This window comes from Aegilops tauschii, chromosome 4 (assembly GCF_002575655.3).
Source record: "Aegilops tauschii subsp. strangulata cultivar AL8/78 chromosome 4, Aet v6.0, whole genome shotgun sequence".
NCBI lineage: Eukaryota > Viridiplantae > Streptophyta > Magnoliopsida > Poales > Poaceae > Aegilops > Aegilops tauschii.
In genome coordinates this window covers 469,547,689-469,568,861 of record NC_053038.3, presented here as the reverse complement: position 1 = coordinate 469,568,861, position 21,173 = coordinate 469,547,689, and the positions used below count along the sequence as shown (strand labels likewise).

At 51.8% G+C, this 21,173-nt stretch overlaps 1 protein-coding gene across 2 annotated transcripts; it reads left to right on the top strand.

Annotated features, from left to right (window-relative positions):
• Positions 1-14,612: 14,612 nt before the first annotated feature.
• On the top strand, positions 14,613-18,182 carry LOC109772834 (F-box protein At5g62510). 2 transcript variants are annotated; one of them, XM_040387483.3, is made up of 4 exons: positions 14,613-15,568; positions 15,681-15,930; positions 16,383-17,683; positions 17,835-18,182. In XM_040387483.3, exons 2-3 carry the CDS (start codon positions 15,886-15,888, stop codon positions 17,655-17,657), a joined length of 1,320 nt encoding a protein of 439 aa, XP_040243417.1. In that variant the 5' UTR covers positions 14,613-15,568; positions 15,681-15,885; the 3' UTR covers positions 17,658-17,683; positions 17,835-18,182. The 2 variants fall into 2 exon arrangements, with proteins under 2 accessions (XP_040243417.1, XP_020187123.1); XM_020331534.4 differs by having other exon boundaries at positions 15,676-15,930.
• Positions 18,183-21,173: the final 2,991 nt, after the last annotated feature.

Genomic DNA, 21,173 nt, shown 5'->3' with positions numbered 1-21,173 from the left:
CGTAGTAACACGCTTCGCACTCCGAGTACTCTATCGCAAACAAACAAACATACAATAAGCAATCAAGCAAGATGCACGGGTAAAACTGAAATAAGAAATCTAACCAGAAAGTTCAACTCAAGAACTCCGGTTTGCAAAAAGAATCAAATCAAACGAAGCAACGAACTCAAACTGCGAAAGAAACAAGATCTGATTACTAATCTAGACTAAAGTCAAATTTTACAGTAGCAAAATCTTGTTTAATCTGGTTAAACAGAAAGAGGGCTTCGAGACGAAACTCTAGGCGCTTGAATCGCCTGATTCGGATAAACGAGCGAAAAGTTATACTAGAACGAAAATCGGATCAGAAATCGCGATCGAAAATAATCGCGAAAAATCCGAGAAGAAAAAACTGACGAACAGGCTAACAAACAAACGTTCGTTATCTGCGGCTAACGGGCGAAAACCATTCGTTAAAACGAACATACAGACGAACGTCCACTAAATAACTAAACCGAAAAAAAACCGAACCAGATCTGAAAAAAACAGATCTAGGGTTAAAAAAAACCGATCGGTTCTCTCGCGAAAACCGAGGACGGCAGCGGCTACCTCCGGCGGGTCGGGCAAGACGGTGGCGGCGGCGGTGCGGCTCCGGTGCGGCGGCGCGGCGGGTGGCGGCTCCGGCGGCGCGGGTGGCGCGGCGGCGGCGGGGCTTGGCGGCGGCTAGGGTTTGGCGGCGGGGCATGGGCTGATGGGCTTCGGGGCTTGGCCGGCGCGACTTATAAAGCCCCCCCCCCCCCCCCGGGCGGAGTCCCGCTCGGGTACGGCCCGAAGTCGGTTTCCTCTTTTTTTAAAATTATTCCATGTAGAAAAACAAAGAAAAGAAATACTAAACGGACTCCAAAAATCCTGAAATGAATTTTCCCCGGCCTCAAAAAATCTACCGGACAAGGTGAACATTTATTTGGGACTCTAATGCAATTTTGAAAAACGCATATTTTTCCTAATTCAATAAAATAGCGATAAAACTCCGAATAAAAATCTTATTTGATTTTAACATTAAATCTCCAATATTTCTTTATTTTGAGGAAGTCATTTTATCCCCTCTCTTTGATTTTCATAAATGAAATATTCAAAGAGAAAATAATTAAAATCAAACGATCCTCTTCAAAATTTGAGAAAACTCAAATATGAAAATAACGAAATCCCCAACTCTCTCCGTGGGTCCTTGAGTTGCGAAGGATTTCCAGGATCAAGCCAAAATGCAGTAAAAATTATGATATGCAATGATGATCTAATGTATAAGATTCCAAATTGAAAATTTGGGATGTTACAAACCTACCCCCCTTAAGATGAATCTCGCCCTCGAGATTCGGGTTGGCTAGAAAATAGGTGAGGGTGATCCTTCCGTAGGTCTTCCTCTCATTCCCAGGTGGCTTCATCCTCGGTATGGAGGCTCCACTAAACTTTGCAGAACTTGATAACCTTGTTGCGTGTAACTCGGCTGTCAAACTCGAGAATCTTGACTGGTTTCTCCTCGTATGTCAATCACTATTCAATTGAATCGCTTCCAGTGGCACTGTATCTCTTAGAGGAATATCAGCCATCTCTGCGTGGCACTTCTTCAACTGAGAAACATGGAACACATCATGAACTCCTGACAATTCTTCGGGCAATTCCAACTTGTAGGCAACTTCTCCCATTCGTTCCAAAACACGGTAAGGTCCTACAAATCTCGGGGCTAACTTTTCCTTAACTCCAAAACACTTCACTCCTCGAAGTGGTCATACATGAAGATACACTCTATCTCCAACTTCGTAAACTGTCTCCTTGCATTTAGAATCCACATAGCTCTTCTGCCTGGACTGCGCTACCATGAGTCTATCGCGAATCAGCTTAACCTTCTCTTCAGATTCTTTAATCAAATCGGGTCCAAACAACTGGCGATCTCAAACTTCATCCCACAACAACGATGTCCTGCACCTCCTTCCGTACAATGCTTCGAAAGGGGCCATCTTCAAACTGGCTTGATAGCTGTTGTTGTAAGAGAACTCTGCATACGGCAAATTATCGTCCCAACTAGATCCATAGTCTAGCGCACAAGCTCTCAACATGTCCTCCAGAATCTGATTGACTCTCTCAGTCTATCCATCTGTCTGCGGGTGAAAAGCTGTACTGAACTCTAGCCTGGTTCCCAAAGTATCATGCAACTAATTCCAAAACTTGGAGGTAAACTGGGTTCCTCTATCTGATACAATGGTCCTCGGAACTCCATGCAGACACACGATCCTAGTCATGTATATCTTTGCCAACTTAACACATGTGTAAGTGGTCTTCACTGGGATGAAATGAGCTACCTTCGTCAAACGATCGACTACAACCCATATCGAGTCATAGCCTGAACGAGTCCTGGGTAATCCCGTGATAAAATCCATGCCTAGCTTGTCCCACTTCCATTCGGGTATCGACAGTGGTTGTAGTAATCCTGCTGGCTTCTGATGTTCTGCCTTCACTCTCTGACATACATCACAAACTGCTACATACTCCGCAATATCCTTCTTCATTCTGGTCCACCAGAAACTATCCTTCAAATCCAGATACATCTTGGTATTTCCTGGGTGAATCGAATACGGCGAATCATGGGCCTCTTGCAGAATCAACTTCCTGATCTCCGGATCATTAGGCACATAAACGCGGTCCTCAAACCATAGGGTATCGTGCTCATCTTCACGAAATCCCTTAGCTTTTCCTTTGCTCATTCTTTCCTTTATCTGGGCAATCTCCTTGTCCGTCTTCTGAGCTTCCCTGATCTTATCCATCAAAGTTGACTGAATTTCCAGTGCTGATACATAACCTCTCGGAACTATTTCCAAACATAGCTCATGAAGATCCTCCGCTAACTCCTTGGGTAACTCTCCGGTCATGAGTGTATTGACCTGACTCTTGCGGCTCAACGCATCGGCTACTATGTTAGCCTTTCCGGGATGATAATGCAACTTCATATCATAATCCTTAATGAGCTCTAACCATCTCCTCTACCTGAGATTCAACTCCTTCTGAGTGATGATGTACTTCAAACTCTTATGATCCGTGTACACCTCACAATGGTTTCTGATGAGAAAGTGTCTCCACATTTTCAACGCATGCACTACGGCTGCTAACTCCAAATCATGTGTAGCATAATTCAACTCATGGGGCTTAAGTTGTCGAGAGGCATATGAAACAACTCTTCCCTCCTGCATAAGCACTGCTCCAAGTCCTCGATGAGAAGCGTCGCAATACACCTGGTAATCCTTGCGTTGATCTGGAAGAATCAACACTGGAGCTGTAACCAAGCGTTTCTTCAACTCCTGAAAACTGGCATCACATTCCTCAGTCCATTTGAACTTGGTGTCCTTCTTCAACAACTCCGTCATGGGTTTTGCAATCTTTGAGAAATTCTCAATGAACCTCCGGTAGTATCCTGCGAGTCCAAGAAAACTCCGGATCTCTCCGACTGACGCGGGTGCTTCCCAATTTGTCACAGTGACAAATTTGTTGGGGTCTACCGCTATTCCTTCTCCAGATATAACATGTCCAAGAAATCCAACTTCCTTCAACCAAAACTCACACTTGCTGAACTTGGCATATAGCTGATGTTCTCTGAGCTTCCCAAGTACCAAACGCAAATGTTCCTTATGTTCCTCTTCATTCTTCGAGTAGACCAGAATATCATCAATGAACACCACGACAAACTTATCCAAAAACTCCATAAACACTTTGTTCATCATGTTCATAAAATAGGCAGGTGCGTTAGTCAGACCAAATGACATAACAGTATACTCATATAGCCCGTACCTCGTGGTAAAGGCTGTCTTAGGTATATCCTGCTCTCGAATCTTCAGTCGGTGGTACCCTGATCGCAGATCGATTTTGGAAAACACCTTAGCTCCTTGCAGCTGGTCAAACAAGTCATTTATCATCGGCAGTGGATACTTGTTCTTGATCATCACCTCATTCAATCCTCGATAATCAACAACCATCCTCAATGATCCATCCTTCTTCTCCACTAGAAGTACTTGCGATCCCCAAGGTTACGAACTTGGGCGAATATAGCCTTTATCTAGTAACTCCTTAATCTACTTCTTAATTTCCTCCAAATCCTTTGCGGGCATTCTGTACGGTCTCTTAGATATTGGTCCTGTGCCTAGCAAAAGCTCGATAAAAAACTCAATGTCTCTATCCGGTGGCATGCCTGGCAACTCTTCTGGAAATACATTCGGAAAATCCTTCACCACTGGTACATCCTCCTGTACAACTCCTGATAAGGAATTCACTTGAGCCCTACTCGGCACATGTCGGGATACATACTTGATCCTTCTTCCTTCTGGGTGGTAAGCAAAATCGACTTGCTGGCGCAGTCAATGTTCCCTCCATACTTCGATAACCAATCCATGCCTAATATCACATCCAGTCCTTGTCACTCCAATACTGTTAGGTCCGAGGGAAACAGGTAGTTACCAATCCTTAATGGTAACCGATCACACCATAGGCTAGCCATATACTCTGCTCCTGGCGAGGTTACTAACATGGGTGACCTAAGGGCTTGGGTTGGCAGTTTAAACTTATCCACAAATCCCCTTGATATGTATGAATGCGATGCACCAGTATCAAAAAGAACGATTTTAGTAAATGACTTAACCATAAACTTACCTATTACTGCACCGGGTTGCGCTTCAACCTCCTCCACGTTATCGTGGTTCACTTGTCCCCTGTTGAAAGGGTTGGGCTTCTTCCTAGAGCTTCCATTGCCATTTCCATTCTTTGCTTCAGAACACTCCATGGCATAATGTCCATTCTTCCCGCACTTGAAACAAGTAATGTGACTTAGATCCTTCTTGGCGGGCGTAGCTGGGTTGGAACGGTTCTGTCTGTTGCTTCCTCCATTACCATTCCCGTTCTTGGAGCTACTATGTTGTGCGACATCCCTCCATTGTGATTGTGACCTCCATGGTTATGTTGAAGGGGTAATCCTGAGTTCGGGGTAAAATGGGGTCTCTGCTGAGCTCCAGAATTGTACTTCCCTTGTCCATACTTCCTCTTGCGGTTGTCAATCTGCTGCTGCTTCCCTTCAATCATGAGAACTCTATCTACCAACTCCTGGTAGTTATTAAAATTTGCCACCATAAACTGCATGCTCAGCTCATCATTCAGTCCTTCCCGAAACTTCTCCTATTTAGCTGCATCCGTAGCAACATCATCTGGGGCATAACGTGCTAGCTTACTAAAGTCATCCACATACTGGCCAACGGTGCGTCCTCCTTGGCGTAAGTTGCGAAACTCGCGCTTCTTCATGGCCATAGCTCCTGCTGATACATGAGCAGTGCGAAAAGCTTGCTGAAACTGGTCCCATGTAACAATGTCAATGGGGTAAGTGGCTGTGAAATTCTTCCACCATGATGTTGCGGGTCCATCAAGCTGATGTGCGGCGAAACGCACTCTCTCCGCATCTGTGCATCCTGCAGTGGTCAACTCCCTTCAATCTTGCGGAGCCAATCATCTGCAACTATCGGCTCGGTGCTACTGGAGAACACCGGTGGATTCAGCCTTAGAAAACGGGCTAAGTGATCAACGGGTGGTGGTGGTGGGTTGTTGTTGTTGTTCCCCTGATTCTGATTCTGGACTAGTATCTGCATCAATGCATTCTGCTGCTGGATGAGGCCGTTTGCTCGCTCGACTTGGCCGTTTGACTGCGGGTGGGCAACGGACGCTAAGTCCAGTCGGATGCCCTGTGCCGCACAGAAACGTGCCAGTGCTCCTTTGGCAAAATTCGTGCCATTGTCGGTGATGATGCTGTGTGGTACGCCATACCGGGTGGTGATATCTGCGATGAATTCAGCTTCTTGATTGGCTTCGCTTATATCCACTTGGTGAATTTGTGCACGGCGACAAGCAGATGTGTCATGCCGCCGTGCGCCGTCTTGAATGGGCCCACCATGTCCAATCCCCAGACGGCAAAGGGCCAGGTGAGGGGGGTGGTCTTGAGTGCAGAAGCCGGCAGGTGTTGCTTGGAGCTGAAGACTTGGCACCCTTTGCAGTATTTTACTAATTCCTTGGCGTCTTCCAAAGCAGTCGGCCAGAAGAACCCATGGTGGAAAGCTTTGGCGACAAGTGATCTTGAGGCCACGTGGTAGCCGCATTCGCCTTGGTGGATGTCCTTGAGGATTGCTATGCCCTTCTCTGGCTCGACGCAGCGCTGGAAGACTCCAGTGACGCTGCGCCTAACAAGTTCTCTGTTTACTATTGTGTATGCTCTGGCTCGGCGTTGAACTTGTCTTGCCGAGATCTCGTCAGTCGGCAGCTCTCTGTTTACCAGGAAGTTAAGGATGGGTTGGGCCCATGATGGAGCTGTGACTTCTTCTATTGCCAATACGGCTACTGCGACCAGGGTGGGTGGGTTGGGTGGTGAAGAGTTGGAGTCGGCCACCGCCTGTTGTGTCGTTGCAGTCCCCGGGCCGATTGCTGCAGTCCCCGGGCCGGGTTCTGAAGTCCCCGAGCCGGGTGCGACTACGGCAGTCCCCGGGCCGCCTGTCGAAGTCCCCGAGCCGCCTGCTGGGTTCCCCAAGTCGGATCCGACTGTATCAGGGTCAGGCGGTACGAAGATGGAGTCTGATTCTGGACACGGCTTGACAGACGGTTTGAGGAGGCGTTGGAGAGAGACGCCGGTTGGTATAGCTTGTCGGGTGGAGCCGATTCGTGCCAGGGCATCTGCTTGCTCGTTGTCGGCCTGTGGCACGTGGAGGAACTCGCATCCTTCAAAGTATCCGCTGATTTGCTGAACGAGGAATCGGTAGCTCGCCATGTTTGCGTCCTTGGCGTCCCAGTCACCAGATGATTGTTGGACTACCAAATCCGAGTCGCCATAGCACAGGATCTGGCGGATGCCGAGCTCTTTGGCTAGCCGGAGCCCATGTATGAGCGCCTCGTACTCGGCCACGTTGTTGGAGGCGGCAAAATGAATTTGCAATGTGTTTCTGAGTTTGTCGCCCTTGGGAGAGGTGAGGACGATGCCGGCTCCCAAGCCGGTGCGCATCTTGGATCCATCGAAGTGCATCCGCCAATGAGTGGAGTCGGGAGCCGGCGGTAGGTACTGGGTCTCGGCCCAGTCGACAAGGAAGTCGGCCAATGCTTGGGACTTGATGGTGGTGCGAGGCTGGTAGAAGATCGTGTAAGGAGCCAGCGCAATGGCCCACTTGGCCACCTGGCCGGATGCATCCCGGCTGCCTATGATCTCGGCAAGCGGGGCAGTACATACGACCATGATGGGATGCTCTTGAAAGTAGGGCTTCAGCTTCTTGGCGGCAAAGTATACTCCATAGCACATCTTCTGGTAGTGCGGGTAGTTTTGCTTCGAGGTGGACAGTACTTCGCTCAAATAATACACCGGCCTCTGGACTAACTGAGCCCGGCCTTCTTCTGGGCGTTGGACCACAATAACTATGCTGACCACTCGGCTAGTCGCGACAATGTAAAGGAGCATGGGCTCTTTCTCAGTTGGCGCCGCCAAGACAGGCGGCGTGGTCAGCATCTTCTTCAACTCGTGAAAAGCTTGGTCTGCTTGGTCGTTCCACTCGAAGTGGGTGGACTTCTTCATGAGTCGGTACAGGGGGAGAGCCTTCTCTCCTAGCCGGCTGATGAAGTGGTTCAGGGAGGCCAGGCACCCGGTAAACTTTTGGACGTCTCGCAGCTTGGTAGGAATCTCCATTCTCTCTATGGCCTTGATCTTCACTGGGTTGCACTCGATGCCGCGTTCGGAGACCAAGAAGCCTAGAAGTTGGCCGGCTGGTACTCCGAACACGCATTTCTCAGGGTTGAGCTTGATCTGAAACCGGCGCAAGTTGTCAAATGTTTCTCTGAGGTCTTCCAGCAGGGTGCCGCGCTTCTCCGTCTTCACCACAATATCGTCTACATAGACGTGGGCATTTCGGCCGAGTTGCTTGAGGAGGCATTTCTGCAGGCAACGCTGAAAAGTGGCACCGACATTTCTCAAGCCGAATGTCATAGTCAGGTAGCAGAAAGCTCCGAATGGTGTGATGAAGGCGGTCTTCAGGCGGTCGGCTGGATCCAACTTGATCTGATGGTAGCCTGAGTAAGCATCCAAGAAACTCAACAGCTCGCATCCGGCTGTGGAGTCTATCACTTGATCGATTTGAGGTAAGGCAAACGGATCTTTGGGGCAGGCTTTGTTCAGGCTAGTATAGTCTATACACATGCGCCATTTATTGTTTTTCTTCAATACAGGGACCGGGTTGGCCAGCCATTCTGGAAAAAACACCTCCATAATGAAGCCGGCTGCCAGAAGCCGGGCTATCTCTTCTCCTACAATCCTTCTCTTTTCCTCCGACAGTTGGCGGAGAGGTTGTTTGACTGGTTTTGCGTCTGCTCGGACGTGTAGCTTGTGCTCGGCGAAATCCTTCGGAACACCCGGCATGTCCTTTGGGGACCAGACAAAGATGTCCCGATTCTCACGGAGGAAATCGACGAGCTCGCCTTCCTATTTGCTGTCCAGGTTTGCTCCAATGACGGCAAACCTCTCCGGGTTCTCTGGGTCCAGAGGTATCTTCTTCGTTTCCTTGGCCGGCTGGAAGGAGCCTTGATCATCATATTCCTTGGGGTTAGGGGACAGGGCCGGCTGCTTGCCGGCCATGACCATGACTCGGTCCAGCATCTTTTTTTCTTCGGCAATCATGAGGGACTCGTCAGCCGGCTGCTGGCTGCAGCACACTCAGAGGATTTCTTGTAGTCTCCAGCTATGGTGATGATCCCTTTTGAACTTGGCATCTTCATCTTGAGGTAGGCGTAGTGGGGCACAGCCATGAACTTGGCCAGGGCAGGTCGGCCAAGCAACGCATGGTAAGGGCTCTCTAGATCCACCACTTCAAACCAGACTGCTTCTCGGCGGAAGTGATCCTTGTCTCCGAAGAGAACATCTATCTTGATCTTGCCGATTGGTGAGCAGGACAGGCCGGGTACGATGCCATGGAACACAGTCCATCTTGGCATGAGTTGCTTCGTCATGATGTTCAGCTTCTCCATGATGTCACGGTACAGTATGTTGATGCTGCTCCCGCCGTCAATCAGTACACGGGAGAAATGGGCAGCTCGCCTTTCTGTCACGAGGGTGGCGTCTAACACCAATGCATAAGAGCCGGGAGACGGCATCACCTCTGGGTGATCATCCCGGCTCCAGCTGATAGGCTTCTCAGACCAATGCATAAACTCTGGGTTGTTAGAGGCGACCGCGTTGACTTCTTGGTGTTGTCGGCGCCGACTGCGCCTGTCTTCAGTTTGGCTTGTAAAGACGACGTAGGCGGCATGCTCGTCCGGGAACTCGTCTTGAATGGCTCCGACTGCTGGTCGAGCAGCCGGCTGCTGAGGGGCCGGAGGTGGCTGGCCAGCAGGTGGAGGCGGCACCAGCCCTTCGCCTTTGGAGATTCGCATGAGCCAATGACACTTCCGAGTCGTGTGGTTGGACGGCTTCGCGCCGCTGTGGAACTTGCAGGGGGCATCAAGGGTTTGCTCGTAGGAGAAAGCCGGCTGCCAAGCCGGCCTGCCGCCCTTCTGCTTCTTGGGCATGGGCCGCCCTTCAGGTTGTTCGTCTTCGACGCTGGCTACTTGCCGACTGGTGGAAGGCGGCATAGGGGCCTTGCGCTTGTTGTCGTTTGGGTACGGGCATCGATTGGAGTCACCAGCCGGCGTCTTGGGAGCCGGAGCGAGCACCTTTCCAGAGGCATCCACTCGAAGCTCAGTCTTCATTGAAGAGTCGGCCGTGGCGTACTTGTCTGCTATGATCAGCAGCTTGTCGAGGGTAGTCGGCTCGTCGCAGAGGAGCTGGTGCTTGAGGAGGGTGCCCTCTCGGCACCCGGTGGTGAAGTACTCTATGGCTTGAACCTCGTGCACCCCTTCGCAGGAGTTGCGGAGCTCGGTCCAACGCGTGAGGTAGTCACGAGTTGATTTGCTGGGCCCTTGGACGCACAAGGAGAGCTGGCGGGGCTTGGGAGGCCGCTTGTATGTGCTGGTGAAATTGCGGATGAAGACTTCCGTGAAGTCTAGCCAGCTGTTGACGCTGTAGGGCTTGAGGCTGTTCAACCAGGTGCGTGCCGTGCCTTGAAGCATGAGCGGGACGTACTTCACGGAAACGCGCCTGTTGCCGTTTGCTATGCGGACTGCGGTGGAGTAATCAATCAACCAGTCTTCCGGCTTCACGGAGCCGTTGTATTTTGGCATGTCTCTTGGGAGTGAGAACCCTTTGGGGAAGGGCTCGTCGCGGATGCGGGGGCCAAAGCAAGGCGGGCCAACATCATCTTCTTCTTCTAGCGCCAGGGATCGCGCTAGGCGGTCGATCCAGTGGCGGGCATCATTCTCGCCGACTCCTTCGCGGTGGCCTAGTCGGCCGCCGAGAGTCGGATGCGTAACAGGCGGCGGGGTGGGATATCTCTCCCCACGAGGCGGGGGAGGAGGCGGACTGCCTCGTCGTTCCACAGCTCGGGGGCGGCCTTCTGCGTCGCGCTCGATGGTGAGCCGAGTCCGACTGCGGCTAGCAGCCGGCTCCTTGTCTTTTCTCGCGCAGGCGCCGCCTGCAGTCGGCGTCCGGGATGTCGCGCCGTGCTCTCGGCGTGGGGGAGGATTGTCAGCGCGGGCGCTGGCTTCATGCCGTTCTACGGCCGCGTCGATCAGCTACTGGATGCGTCTAGTCATGTAGGGGAGCTCGTCGGCCCCCAGCCCGTTCAGCTCGTCTACGGCCGCCTGAGCGGCACGCAGGTTCTCGAGTGGCGTGGCATAGACTGGGCGGTCTGCTCCCAGCATGCTGGCGATGGCCGCGCCGCGCTTCTTGACGATGTCGGCTCGACTCGGCCCGCCAGGAGGCGGCGTACCAAAGGCGGCGCGGTCGACTTCGCGCTGGTGAGCCTCAGTGAGGCATCTCATGGATGCTATCTTCTGGCCCTCCGCGATGAGGGCGAGGCGGCGTGCCTCCAGTGTCTCGGCGTCGGCGTCGGCCGGGATGGGGGCGGACGGGTCGTGTAGCGCTGCTTGTAGGGCGTCGTGGGCATTCTCGCCTGAGGCGGCGCCGTGGCTGATGACCAGCACCTCAGTGACAGTGCCGCCGCCACTGTCGGCTCGAGGAAGAGGGTCGTCGATGATCACCACGTTGGTGGGTCAAGCGATGCTGTGTCGGAGTCGACAAGCATCGGGTCGGTGGAGCCGACCGACTCCAAATCCGCAGCAGGCTCGCTGGAGACGTGAAGCTGGTCGAGGAGGCTGACGAGGTGGCTCTTGGGGCAGTCTGTGCCCGCGTCGGACGTAGGCTCGTCGGAGATGCAAGCCTCGCCAAGAAGATCGGCGAGGCAGCTCGCCGCGTAGGCGTCGTCGACGCCTTGCAGCGCGTCGGGGCAAGCGCCATCGGGCGTGCCGGGCTGGCTATGCTCGCTGGGAAGGAAAAGGGTTCCCGTCCAGAACAGTCTCCGGACGACGGTGCACTTGGCCCCACGGTGGGCGCCAAATGTCGGGTGGTAGGTGCGACATATGCCAACAGATGGCTTATCATTGTGGGAGCCAGTAAGACATCGCCGGTGCCTGGAAACGGGATAAGGCAAAGACATGCACGCCGGCGAATCTTACCCAGGTTCGGGGCTCTCCGTGGAGATAACACCCCTAGTCATGCTCTGCGGGGTCTCCGCATGATCACTAGATCAACACAAGTGGCTACAAGTGGCTCCTTGAGCTGTTTGGCTAGAGGAAGAAGAAAGGCTAGGCCAGCTCTCCTCTTCTCTCTATGTGGTGTCTAAAACTCTAAGAGCCCAACCCTTTGCATGGGTGCCCTGGGGGGTTATATAGGCCTACCCCCCAGGGGTACAATGGTAATCCGGCTGGATGCGGGTCCAGGCCGTCAGTGTCTGTATCCGCCGGCTTCTCCGCCGGTCGCTGGGGCCCGCCGACTGGTGGGTCCCGCCGGCTGCCGGTTACTGTAGCCTCGCCCCTGATGACGAGGGCTTTGCCGAGGTAGGCATGGCTACAGTGCCGCCGTCTGGCGGGCTCTCACTATAGCCTTACCTCGTCTTGTCTCCTTAATGATGCACATACTTCGAGGGAGTGAGGTAGCCGGCTATTGGGAGCCGGCTACACCCCAGGCCGACTGGGGGAGGCATGGCCGCCTTCGAGCGTCTCTCAGGCTGAAGGGGCCCGCCGCCCGCGGGCCGTACTGACGGCCTGTCGTGGGGAGCGTCATGGTCAACATGGCAACAGTGCCGCGCCGGACGGGGGATGGCCGACCCGTATGGCGCACTGTGGCCATGCGGGCTCCGGGATTCGGGGGTTGCAGGCTTTACTATAGCCACGCCCCGTCTCGTCACCGTTATGTGGGCGCAGACTTTGAGGGGGGGACGCCTGGCCGCCTGCCAAGAGTCGGCCTTCTCATAGCCGGCTACTGGGAGTCGGCCCTTTTTGCAAGGGCCAGCATAGCCTTGCCGCCTTCCGAAAGTCGGCCCGTGGGCCAGCCGGCCATAGGAAGGCGGTCATGTGTCTTGGACGCTTGAGGGCTTGTTCTGCCTAATAATTTTTGAAGAGCCAGGGGGAGCCGGCTAGGCTACCCGTGGTTATTTACTTCGACATCTACTTTGCTGAATCACCCTTTCCTCTTTATGGGAAAAACCAACACAAGCTCAAGAAGTAGCAAGGTTCCTCTCCTTGCGAGCGCCATGGTCGACACTGGGTCCACCAGGATTGGCTGGGGATGCAGGTGTGGGCACCTCCTATCGTGGAGGTGCTGCCTCGGACTCGGTGCCGATATTGTGCTGGGAGTAGTTGGTGGTGTCACTGCACTTCTTACCGTGGTTGGGGCGCCATGAAATGGGCGAACGATGCTTCAGACCAAGAACACCGGGGCGACGTCCCCAGAGGGCGGTCCACATGGTTGGCGCTCTGGCGGGCACCATGACGGGGTGGTGGCGATGCCTCTTGGTTGCGTGGGTGGCAAGAGGTGTAGTGGCGGGTGTTCCAGGCTCATTCGCTGCCGTTGGTAGTGGCAATGCCCGGATTCATATCTGGAGGCATGTGCTCGCCAGACTGTCCTAGGTGCCTCATGTTGACACAGGTGAGCTGTTGAGTGAAAGCTCATCGCGATGGCGATGACACTCACAGGTGATGCTCTCCTCTTGAGGATGTCGTTGTGGTTTTCCTCTCTGTGTTAGGGTTCCAGATGAAGACCCTTGTTCATCTTGGACTCAGCAACAGCGACGCTCATCGTTGTTGCCCCTCTCGAGAGCATTATTGTGGAATTTAGGTGTCTTAGGGTTTGTGATGACGATGTGTTCATACCATCCCGTGTTTTCCTTCGAGAACATAGTCGCGTGCGTTTACTTTGTCCAGTTGTCCTGGGATCTATTGTGTAAGAGAGCTTTCTCACTGTATTTTGGTTTGTGTTTTATACATAAAGCGGGGCGAGAGTCTGTTTCGAGAAAAACAAGACAAAATATACTGTGAATAGCATCACATCCAAAACTTGAAGCACAGTGTAGCTCTTGTACCATTCACAAAAGAATGTGCCTTTGTTGTTTATTAAATTATATAGATATAATAAATTTTGTGATATAACATATACATGTTCTATAACTGTTGTTGATTTTCATCAAATTCTCAAAGATGTTTAGACATTAAGCTTAAGGCTTCGCGTTAATTCACCTATATGTCGGGCACACCGTTATATCAACGGTTCCTAGTGCCTCGTCCACCTATTTTTAGGACAAAGGTCGACAAAATCTCTCTACCCTTCGGCCAACTCCTCTAGTCACTTCCCCTACCGCCCAAAACTCAAAACTCTTATGCGCCTTCTGTCGACCCTCTCATAGATTCTCCTAGCATCTAGTGGCCACCACGACGTCGGGAGGATGGATGAACCCCGTATCTAGGTCTTGTTTGTAGATAGGCCCGCCCATGTGAGGCCATAGTTAGGTTCAAAAAGTTTGTCCTCTGGGCTCTAGCAATGGTGGAGGCGAGCCACTCTGGTGTCTGTCTAGGCTACCCGGCTGTGGTGGCTCCACTACTAGTGGTACGGGATGGTGGAGCTTGAGGATGGTGTCCGTGATTTCATCAACGAGGCGGAGTCAGTGACGATGTCTTGGAATAAAGTCCTCCTCGCTTGGTCTCTTTCTCTGTGGCTGCTCAATCAGCACCATCGACAAGCGAGTGGGGTTTTAGCTCCAAGAAGCAATGCGTGCGAGGAGATGATAGTGTGAGCTATATCGACTGCAATTATACTTTATGAAGGCGGCATGCTTCTCCAAGTTGTTCCGATGAGGAGACATTAGATCCACCCTGCGTCAGGCCTAGGGTGAGCCCTCAACCATTATGCTCAAAGCCACCACAAAAGGAATACCATTATGCTCAAAGCCATCACAAAAAGAATACCATTATGCTCAAAGCCGTCGCACAGGCTTTTTTTTGTAACGCGGCCGACTTCCTTCTCGCCAAAGAAGCCAAGGAGCGTCTATGGTCACTGATAGCTTAAGGACCCATCTGTAATTTCTGTTATTTTCGTGTTCTTTCTGCTTATAGTTGGACGGGTCACGGGCGTCAACCTTATCCTAGTCCGACTCGTCTGTACCGTTGCATAGGATTTCAAAATTCAAAAAAGAAGGAAAGAGGTCGCCGGCCGTTGCCCAAGCTCCCCCCTCTGTCAATGGCCGCGGAAGGAGCGAGAGCGGCGCAGAGAAGAGCCCTCGCCGCCTTCCCAGGTCCCAGAAGACGTGATCTCGGATATCCTCCCATCGCTGACGCCCAAATACGCCCTCCGCTCCCGCGCCGTCTGTGAGCGTCTGGCTCTGGCTCCGGCTCGCCGCCGACCGCTAGATCCCCCTCGCTCACCACCTCCGCTAGCCGCCCCACCCCCTGCTCCTCTCCTACTGCGAGGCCCCCAAGCCAGCGCGCCTCTCCAACTGCTTCGAGCTCGAGCTCGAGGCCGTCGGGCTCACCACCGGCAAGCGTCGGTTGGTCGTGCGCTTCATCGGCGGACGGCCTCGCCTCGCCTCGCCTACGGAGTCCGCGAGGTGCGACGGCATCCTCAGCGTCCTCTACGCCTTCTTCGTCTGCAAACCCGCCACGCGCCGGTACGCTCCCCTCCCGCCGCCCCGTGGCCCGTGGGAATGCCGGGTCGTGTCCTGTGCCGCCGAGACCAACACGGCGGGCTCCCACCGGCCATCTCAGCTGGCCAGGGGCGTCGAGCGCGCCGTCGTCTGCACTGGACTACTGGAGTGGACGAGGTGGCGTTGGCGGAAGGCGTGGAGCGCGCGCGCCTGCACCAACCCGCCCGGTCCTTACTTGTACACGGCACGGCAGCCTGCAGTCCTGCACTGCACTGGGCGCCAAGCCGGTGTTGGACAGTCGACACAGCTGCTCATCTCCGGCTCATGGTCATGGAGGAGCACGATGCAATGCCATGCTCTGCCCTAGGGGCTGTGGCGATTGTGTCTGAGGACAATAAGGTGAAATTACAGTACAGCCGTCTCTCTGTTCTGATGGCTGCCGCAGCCTGCTATTCAGTTGGCCCGCGATCAGAGTAAGCTTCGCTTCCCACAATTTCCCACAACCGATTTCCATTGTCCTCACAAAATAACCGCCTTCCTCGCGCGACTGCGCTCCCGTCCGTGCTCTATATATATGTAGGACAGGCACGGGAGGAACTCCCCAACAACGCAATCACTTGACGGGGCGAGCTCCCCCTCCCCATCGATTTCCCCAACAACTACAGGGCGAGCTCCCCCTCCCCCTCGATTTCCCCACAGCGCACGCAGTTGACGGGACGACACGAACCCGAGCGAGCACCAAGAACAAGGAATCCGTCCTGGTGCCCCAGCAGCGCAGGCCCTTGGCGGGATGACGAGAACCGGATCAAGCGCCAAGAACAAGGAATCCGTCCAGGTGAGCTCGGATTCATGTCGATCCCCGTTTCTTGATGGGTGCTGTATGGCATAGCAAGATACCAATTCGCGAGTTCCTGAATATTTCTCTGGCATCGACAGTTCTTGCGCGCGACAGTCATCTAGTTCCCCGTTTCTTGATGGGTGTTGGATGGTAGTTCCTGAATCTTTTTCTTTCTCTGGCGTCGACCGTTCTTGCGCCCCGTTTCAATCGGGAGTTTCTTGTGCTGATCGAACGAGCCGGAACCAAGATTTCGTTCCCATCAATCCAATTTTTTGGTGCGCTCGAATTGGTCTTCCCTCGTTTGAGTTTCTCAAATCACCCCTTCTCGTAATGTTTTCTTTTGTTCTTAGAACTGGCCGTGCTTAATCGCGTTTCAAAACTTTCCCGCTAATTGCTGTTTGCTTTTCTTTCACTGATCGGCTAGTTGGATGTTTCAATTTCTTTTGCAGACGGAGATCGACATGGAATCAAAGGGGTCGTCAAGGGCGGCGGGGCACATCGCTGACCTCCCCGAGCAGATTTGGTGGGCAATCCTCGAGCGACTCCCGCCCAAGTCAGTCCTGCGATTTCGTGCTGTCTGCAAATCTTGGCTCAACTGCATCAGCAACAACAATTTCCTCGAAGAATACCATGGGCGCCAAAAGCCACAGCACCTGATCGTCCCAGTGGATCCAGACAACACCAAGCATAAGAGGAGTCACCGTGTAGATGCTGTTGATTTCGAGCACCCCGAGGATGGTGTCCGTTCCATAATCTGCTTCACCAGCTTTGGACTATTTGAGGGCTTTGATCCAGATGAAGAAGCCGCAGAGTATCTAATGTCTGCCGTACAAGGCTCAATTGGAGGCCTCCTCCTCGTCTCCTTCGAGCACCGGTCCTACATATGCAATCCAGGTACAAAAGAATCACGCCGCCTCCCACAGCTGGATGACCATGAAGTCTTGGGACTTTACATGCTGGGTGATGAGTTTAGGGTCCTCTATCTGAAGGAAGATGAGGAGGGTGATGATGAATTTTTCGTCCTGTCAGTGCATCAATTTCTTAGCAATAAATCCATTGGGTACTGCCCTGTGTCGCCCGCGGCGAATCAGCGAGAAAATGGACACAAGAAGCTGCGGTTCAGCCTGCAGAGTTCGGCAATTGAGCCGCCTGCCATGGTCGGGGCCAACCTGTATTGGGCACCGACGGAGCTGTGGCCAGACATTACAGTTTTTGATTGCCAGTCTGAGCTTTTTCACTGGATGAAGCTTCCCAAGACCAAGGAGCTCATCAAGAGCAACGACAGCAAGACGATGAAGGTTCTCGAGTTGGACGGCGAGTTGGGGTTGTCTCTTCACAGGAGGGGTGAATCAAGTGTTGAGCTATGGGTATTAGATTCTCTGAAGATGTGGGAGCTCAAACACAGTATTCAGTTGCCGGTTGCAGATATCACTGGCTTTGGAGCACATACCTGGGATCCCTTTCTTATGTCCATGGATGGAGGTGTGATCGTAAGGTGCGTGTCCCAGGGCCAGGGCCAGGGCCAGGGAGGGGACGGCCAACAAGGCACTCAGGCGCTCCTGTACTGCAACAGAGACGGAGAGCTAGCGCCTGGGCCACTGTTCGTAGGCGATTTGGCTGCGCCTGCCATACACCTATTCAAGCAAAGCATTAGGCGATATGCCCTGTTCCAGGGGCATCAGCAAGATGCTACGTCTCCCTTGTCACTCTTCCGGGACCTCTAGATCAGAGAGATTCAGCCTGCTGCCAGGTGAGGTGACCGAGCTATGTTTCTGAATATCAGCTCCCTGTATTTTAGTTGCAGCGTCTAGTGTTTGTTGACGTTCAAACTGTGATTAGCTTTTCTCATCACACGTTCAGGTATACTCATCACTGTGCTTTTTTTTTTTTTCTGTTCCTAGGTGATTTGCTTGCACCTGCTCCAGGAAAGTATTATGCGACATGATATGTTTCCAGGTGCATAAGGAGGAGGATGCTGTTTCACCACTGCTTCAGGATTTGCAGATCACAGCTCCTACTTGTCGTGCTTTCTTGTATATTGGGCCTTCTGATGCTGGTGGCTCACCACTGTTCCAAGATCTGTAGATTAGAGCTTGTGCCTGTCGATGTATTTTTTGGAGAATGACCCTGCACATGGTTTCCCTTATGAATATCCCTGTATTATAATTGCAACGTCTAGTGTTGACATTCAAACTGATTAGCTTTTCTTATCAAGGTTCAGACTTCAAAAATACTGATTTTCTTCTTCTCTTCGGAAGGGGTTTCTTTTGGTATGCAGTTATCTCGTGTTATGCTGGAAATTGCTTGTTTCCCAAATATGATTCGTGAAAAAATTGCACCTGTCCTCAGCATGATTATGAACGTCTTGGGTTCTAGAGCTAAACATCTTTTTTTTTACGTTTTAAATAGTTTTCTAGAAAATGTTTAAAAATAGTTTTTACTGACTGCATTTGCAGATCGGAAGTTGAATAGATGGTGCTTACAACAAATTCATCTCCCATTGCTTAGAGCAACTCTACCAGGTCACTTAAAACCCCTAAAAGCAACTCCAACAGCTCTCGCCCCTATCTCTAAAATAATGGTCATTTACGGAAGGTTGGCAAAAGACCCTCCCAACAGTTTCCGTAAAGTGTCCATAACTTTAGAGAATCCTATAAAAGTAGGGGCCTTTTCTCATCTTCCTGTATCTTTTTGACGGGCTAGTAAGCACCCGAAACTTCGGCGTCACCCCGCAGGAATGCCGCCGCCGCTATGCACGCGTTGCCATTGCCCGTGTTGCCACCGCGCCAAAACCTCGCTGGAACGCCGGCGGTGGCAACCAATGCACTGCCTCTCGCCACCCCTCGCCAGTGGCCGCCGCATTGCACGCCATCACGTGTCACTTACTGGCAGGTCCTACGCAACTATCTACAAAATAGATTTAGGGGGACTAACAAAAATTGCTCCTAGACAACTTCCCTTAACCTTTACGAGAAGGCCATAAAACCAGTTTTATGGGAAGATTTTATAGGTGTTTTTGGAGTTGCTCTCAGGACATCTCCAAAGCCGACCCTTAAATCACCCGTAAATGTCTGGATCACACGTATGCTGACTCGTTCTGCTGTCCAAAATCTCGCAAACCGGACGCAAAGCTGTGGAAGCTTTGCCTGCGTCCGGACCAGCCTCCCCCCATTGTACGACTCCAACACCCCTGGCCCATCCAAAACCCCACCCGGCGCCCGCGTTTCCGTCCCTTCCCCCTTGCTCTGCATCCGCTTCCTCCCTGGCTGCCGCCGCCGCTGTACCACCCATGCCGCTCGCAAAAGGCCTTGCTGGACCTCCATCGCTCCACCCGGTCGCCACACTGCTTTATCTACGTTGCTATTCCACCTCTCGTCAGTTCGCTGCGCAGGTACCATCCGCCACTACGAATGCCGTCCGTGGGGATCACCATGCCCGATAAGTGTTTGGGGAAATGCCCGTGCTAATTTTTTGACAACTTTTCTCCCATCTTTGAATCAATAGAGTAGGACATGGAGTGCATCTACGACAACTTCGCTCAGTCGTCCAAAGAGGATTATGTGGATAAAACGGTGATGATGTTGGCAGTCCTTGCAGACGCAGAGCATGCGAACGAGCATGTTCTCAATTTCAAGGGAACGATCAAGGGTCATCAAGTGCTGAATTGGAACGGGGCACGTGGGCGTTGGAGGTTGATGAACCACTACTTTGCCCCCCATACCCTATCCGTGGACAAATTTCGCCTACGCTTTCAGATGCGAAAAAATATGTTCGATCACCTTTACAATGGGTCTAGGCCTACGATGACTACTTCATCTTGAAGAAGGATGTTGTACGAAGAATTGGATTCTCTAGTTACCGTAATTGTACAGCTACATTATGGATGATTGCATATGGCCCGACAGCAGATTCATGGGACGAGTACCTCCGGATGTCTAAGAGCACATGCTTAGAGGCCATGGTCAGATTTATAACTGCGGTGATCGATATATTTGGACCACGGTACTTGAGAGAACCAACTGTCGCAGACATCGAAAGGCTCATGGCACTCTCGAAAGCAAGAGGATGGCCAGGTATGCTCCGATCTCTTGATTGCATGAACTGGAGCTAGAAGAATTGCCCATATGCTCTACGAGGGCAATATCAAGGCCATGTTAAGAAGCCCATCATCATCATCCTTGAAGCAGTTGCATCACATGATCTTTTGATTTGGCACTCTTTCTTTGGCATGCTTGGGTCTCACAATGATATCAACGAGCGGCAGTTGTCTCCACTGTTCGCTAGGTTGACTGAAGGACAAGCTCCTCTGTGCAACTATCCCATCAATGGCCATGACTACAACATGAGCTACTATGTGGTTGATGGTATCTATCCTCACATGGGAAACCTTTATTATCTCTAACCCAGTTGGTGAGAAAAAAGCTCACTTTGCCCCTAAGGCAAGAAGGAGCTAGAAAGGATGTAGAGAGGGCATTTGGGATGTTCCAAGCCCGTTTTGCAGTTGTTCTTACATCTATCCAACTTCGCCCGTTTTGCATTTGAGAACATGGATGATCTTATCCACCTTTAAATGTAGTCCCTTCTTTTTCTCCATTATAGTCAATGCTCTCATGAAAATTAAGTTCTTTTACTCCTGTTTTGTGTTCCCAATCACCCGGATTATCCGTCTAAAGCCATCACATGTCGATCATAAAGTCAGCATATTCAAAAACATCGATGTATCGTCACCTTGGTAGCTTGTTCCTTAATCTGTGTGAGCATGAACAACTCACATGTTGGCTGCCACATATAACAATGTCTGAACTCACCATAATCGCTATTGTTGATTGCATGCCTGAACTTGAAAGTATTATCATTTGCTCTTAAGTCATCTTAAGTCAAATTCGCAATTGTCTCATCCTTTCTTTCGGACAGTCTTCTACATGCCCCGCGGCTATAGCACTCTGCCTCCTTCTGCACTTTTCACCCACGCTTTGACATGTTCACTGATGCTACTTCTTGAGCTTGCGTTGGTTTTACCCTTGAAGAGGAAAGGGTGATGCAGCAAAGTTGAGATAAGTATTTCCCTTAGTTTGACAACCAAGGTATCAATCCAGTAGGAGAAAATGCATAAGTCACCGAATACCCGCACAAACAATCAAACAACTTGCACCCAATGCGATAAAGGGGTTGTCAATCCCTTCACGGTTATTTGCAAAGTGAGATCCGATAGAGATAGATAAATGGTAAAGTAAATATTT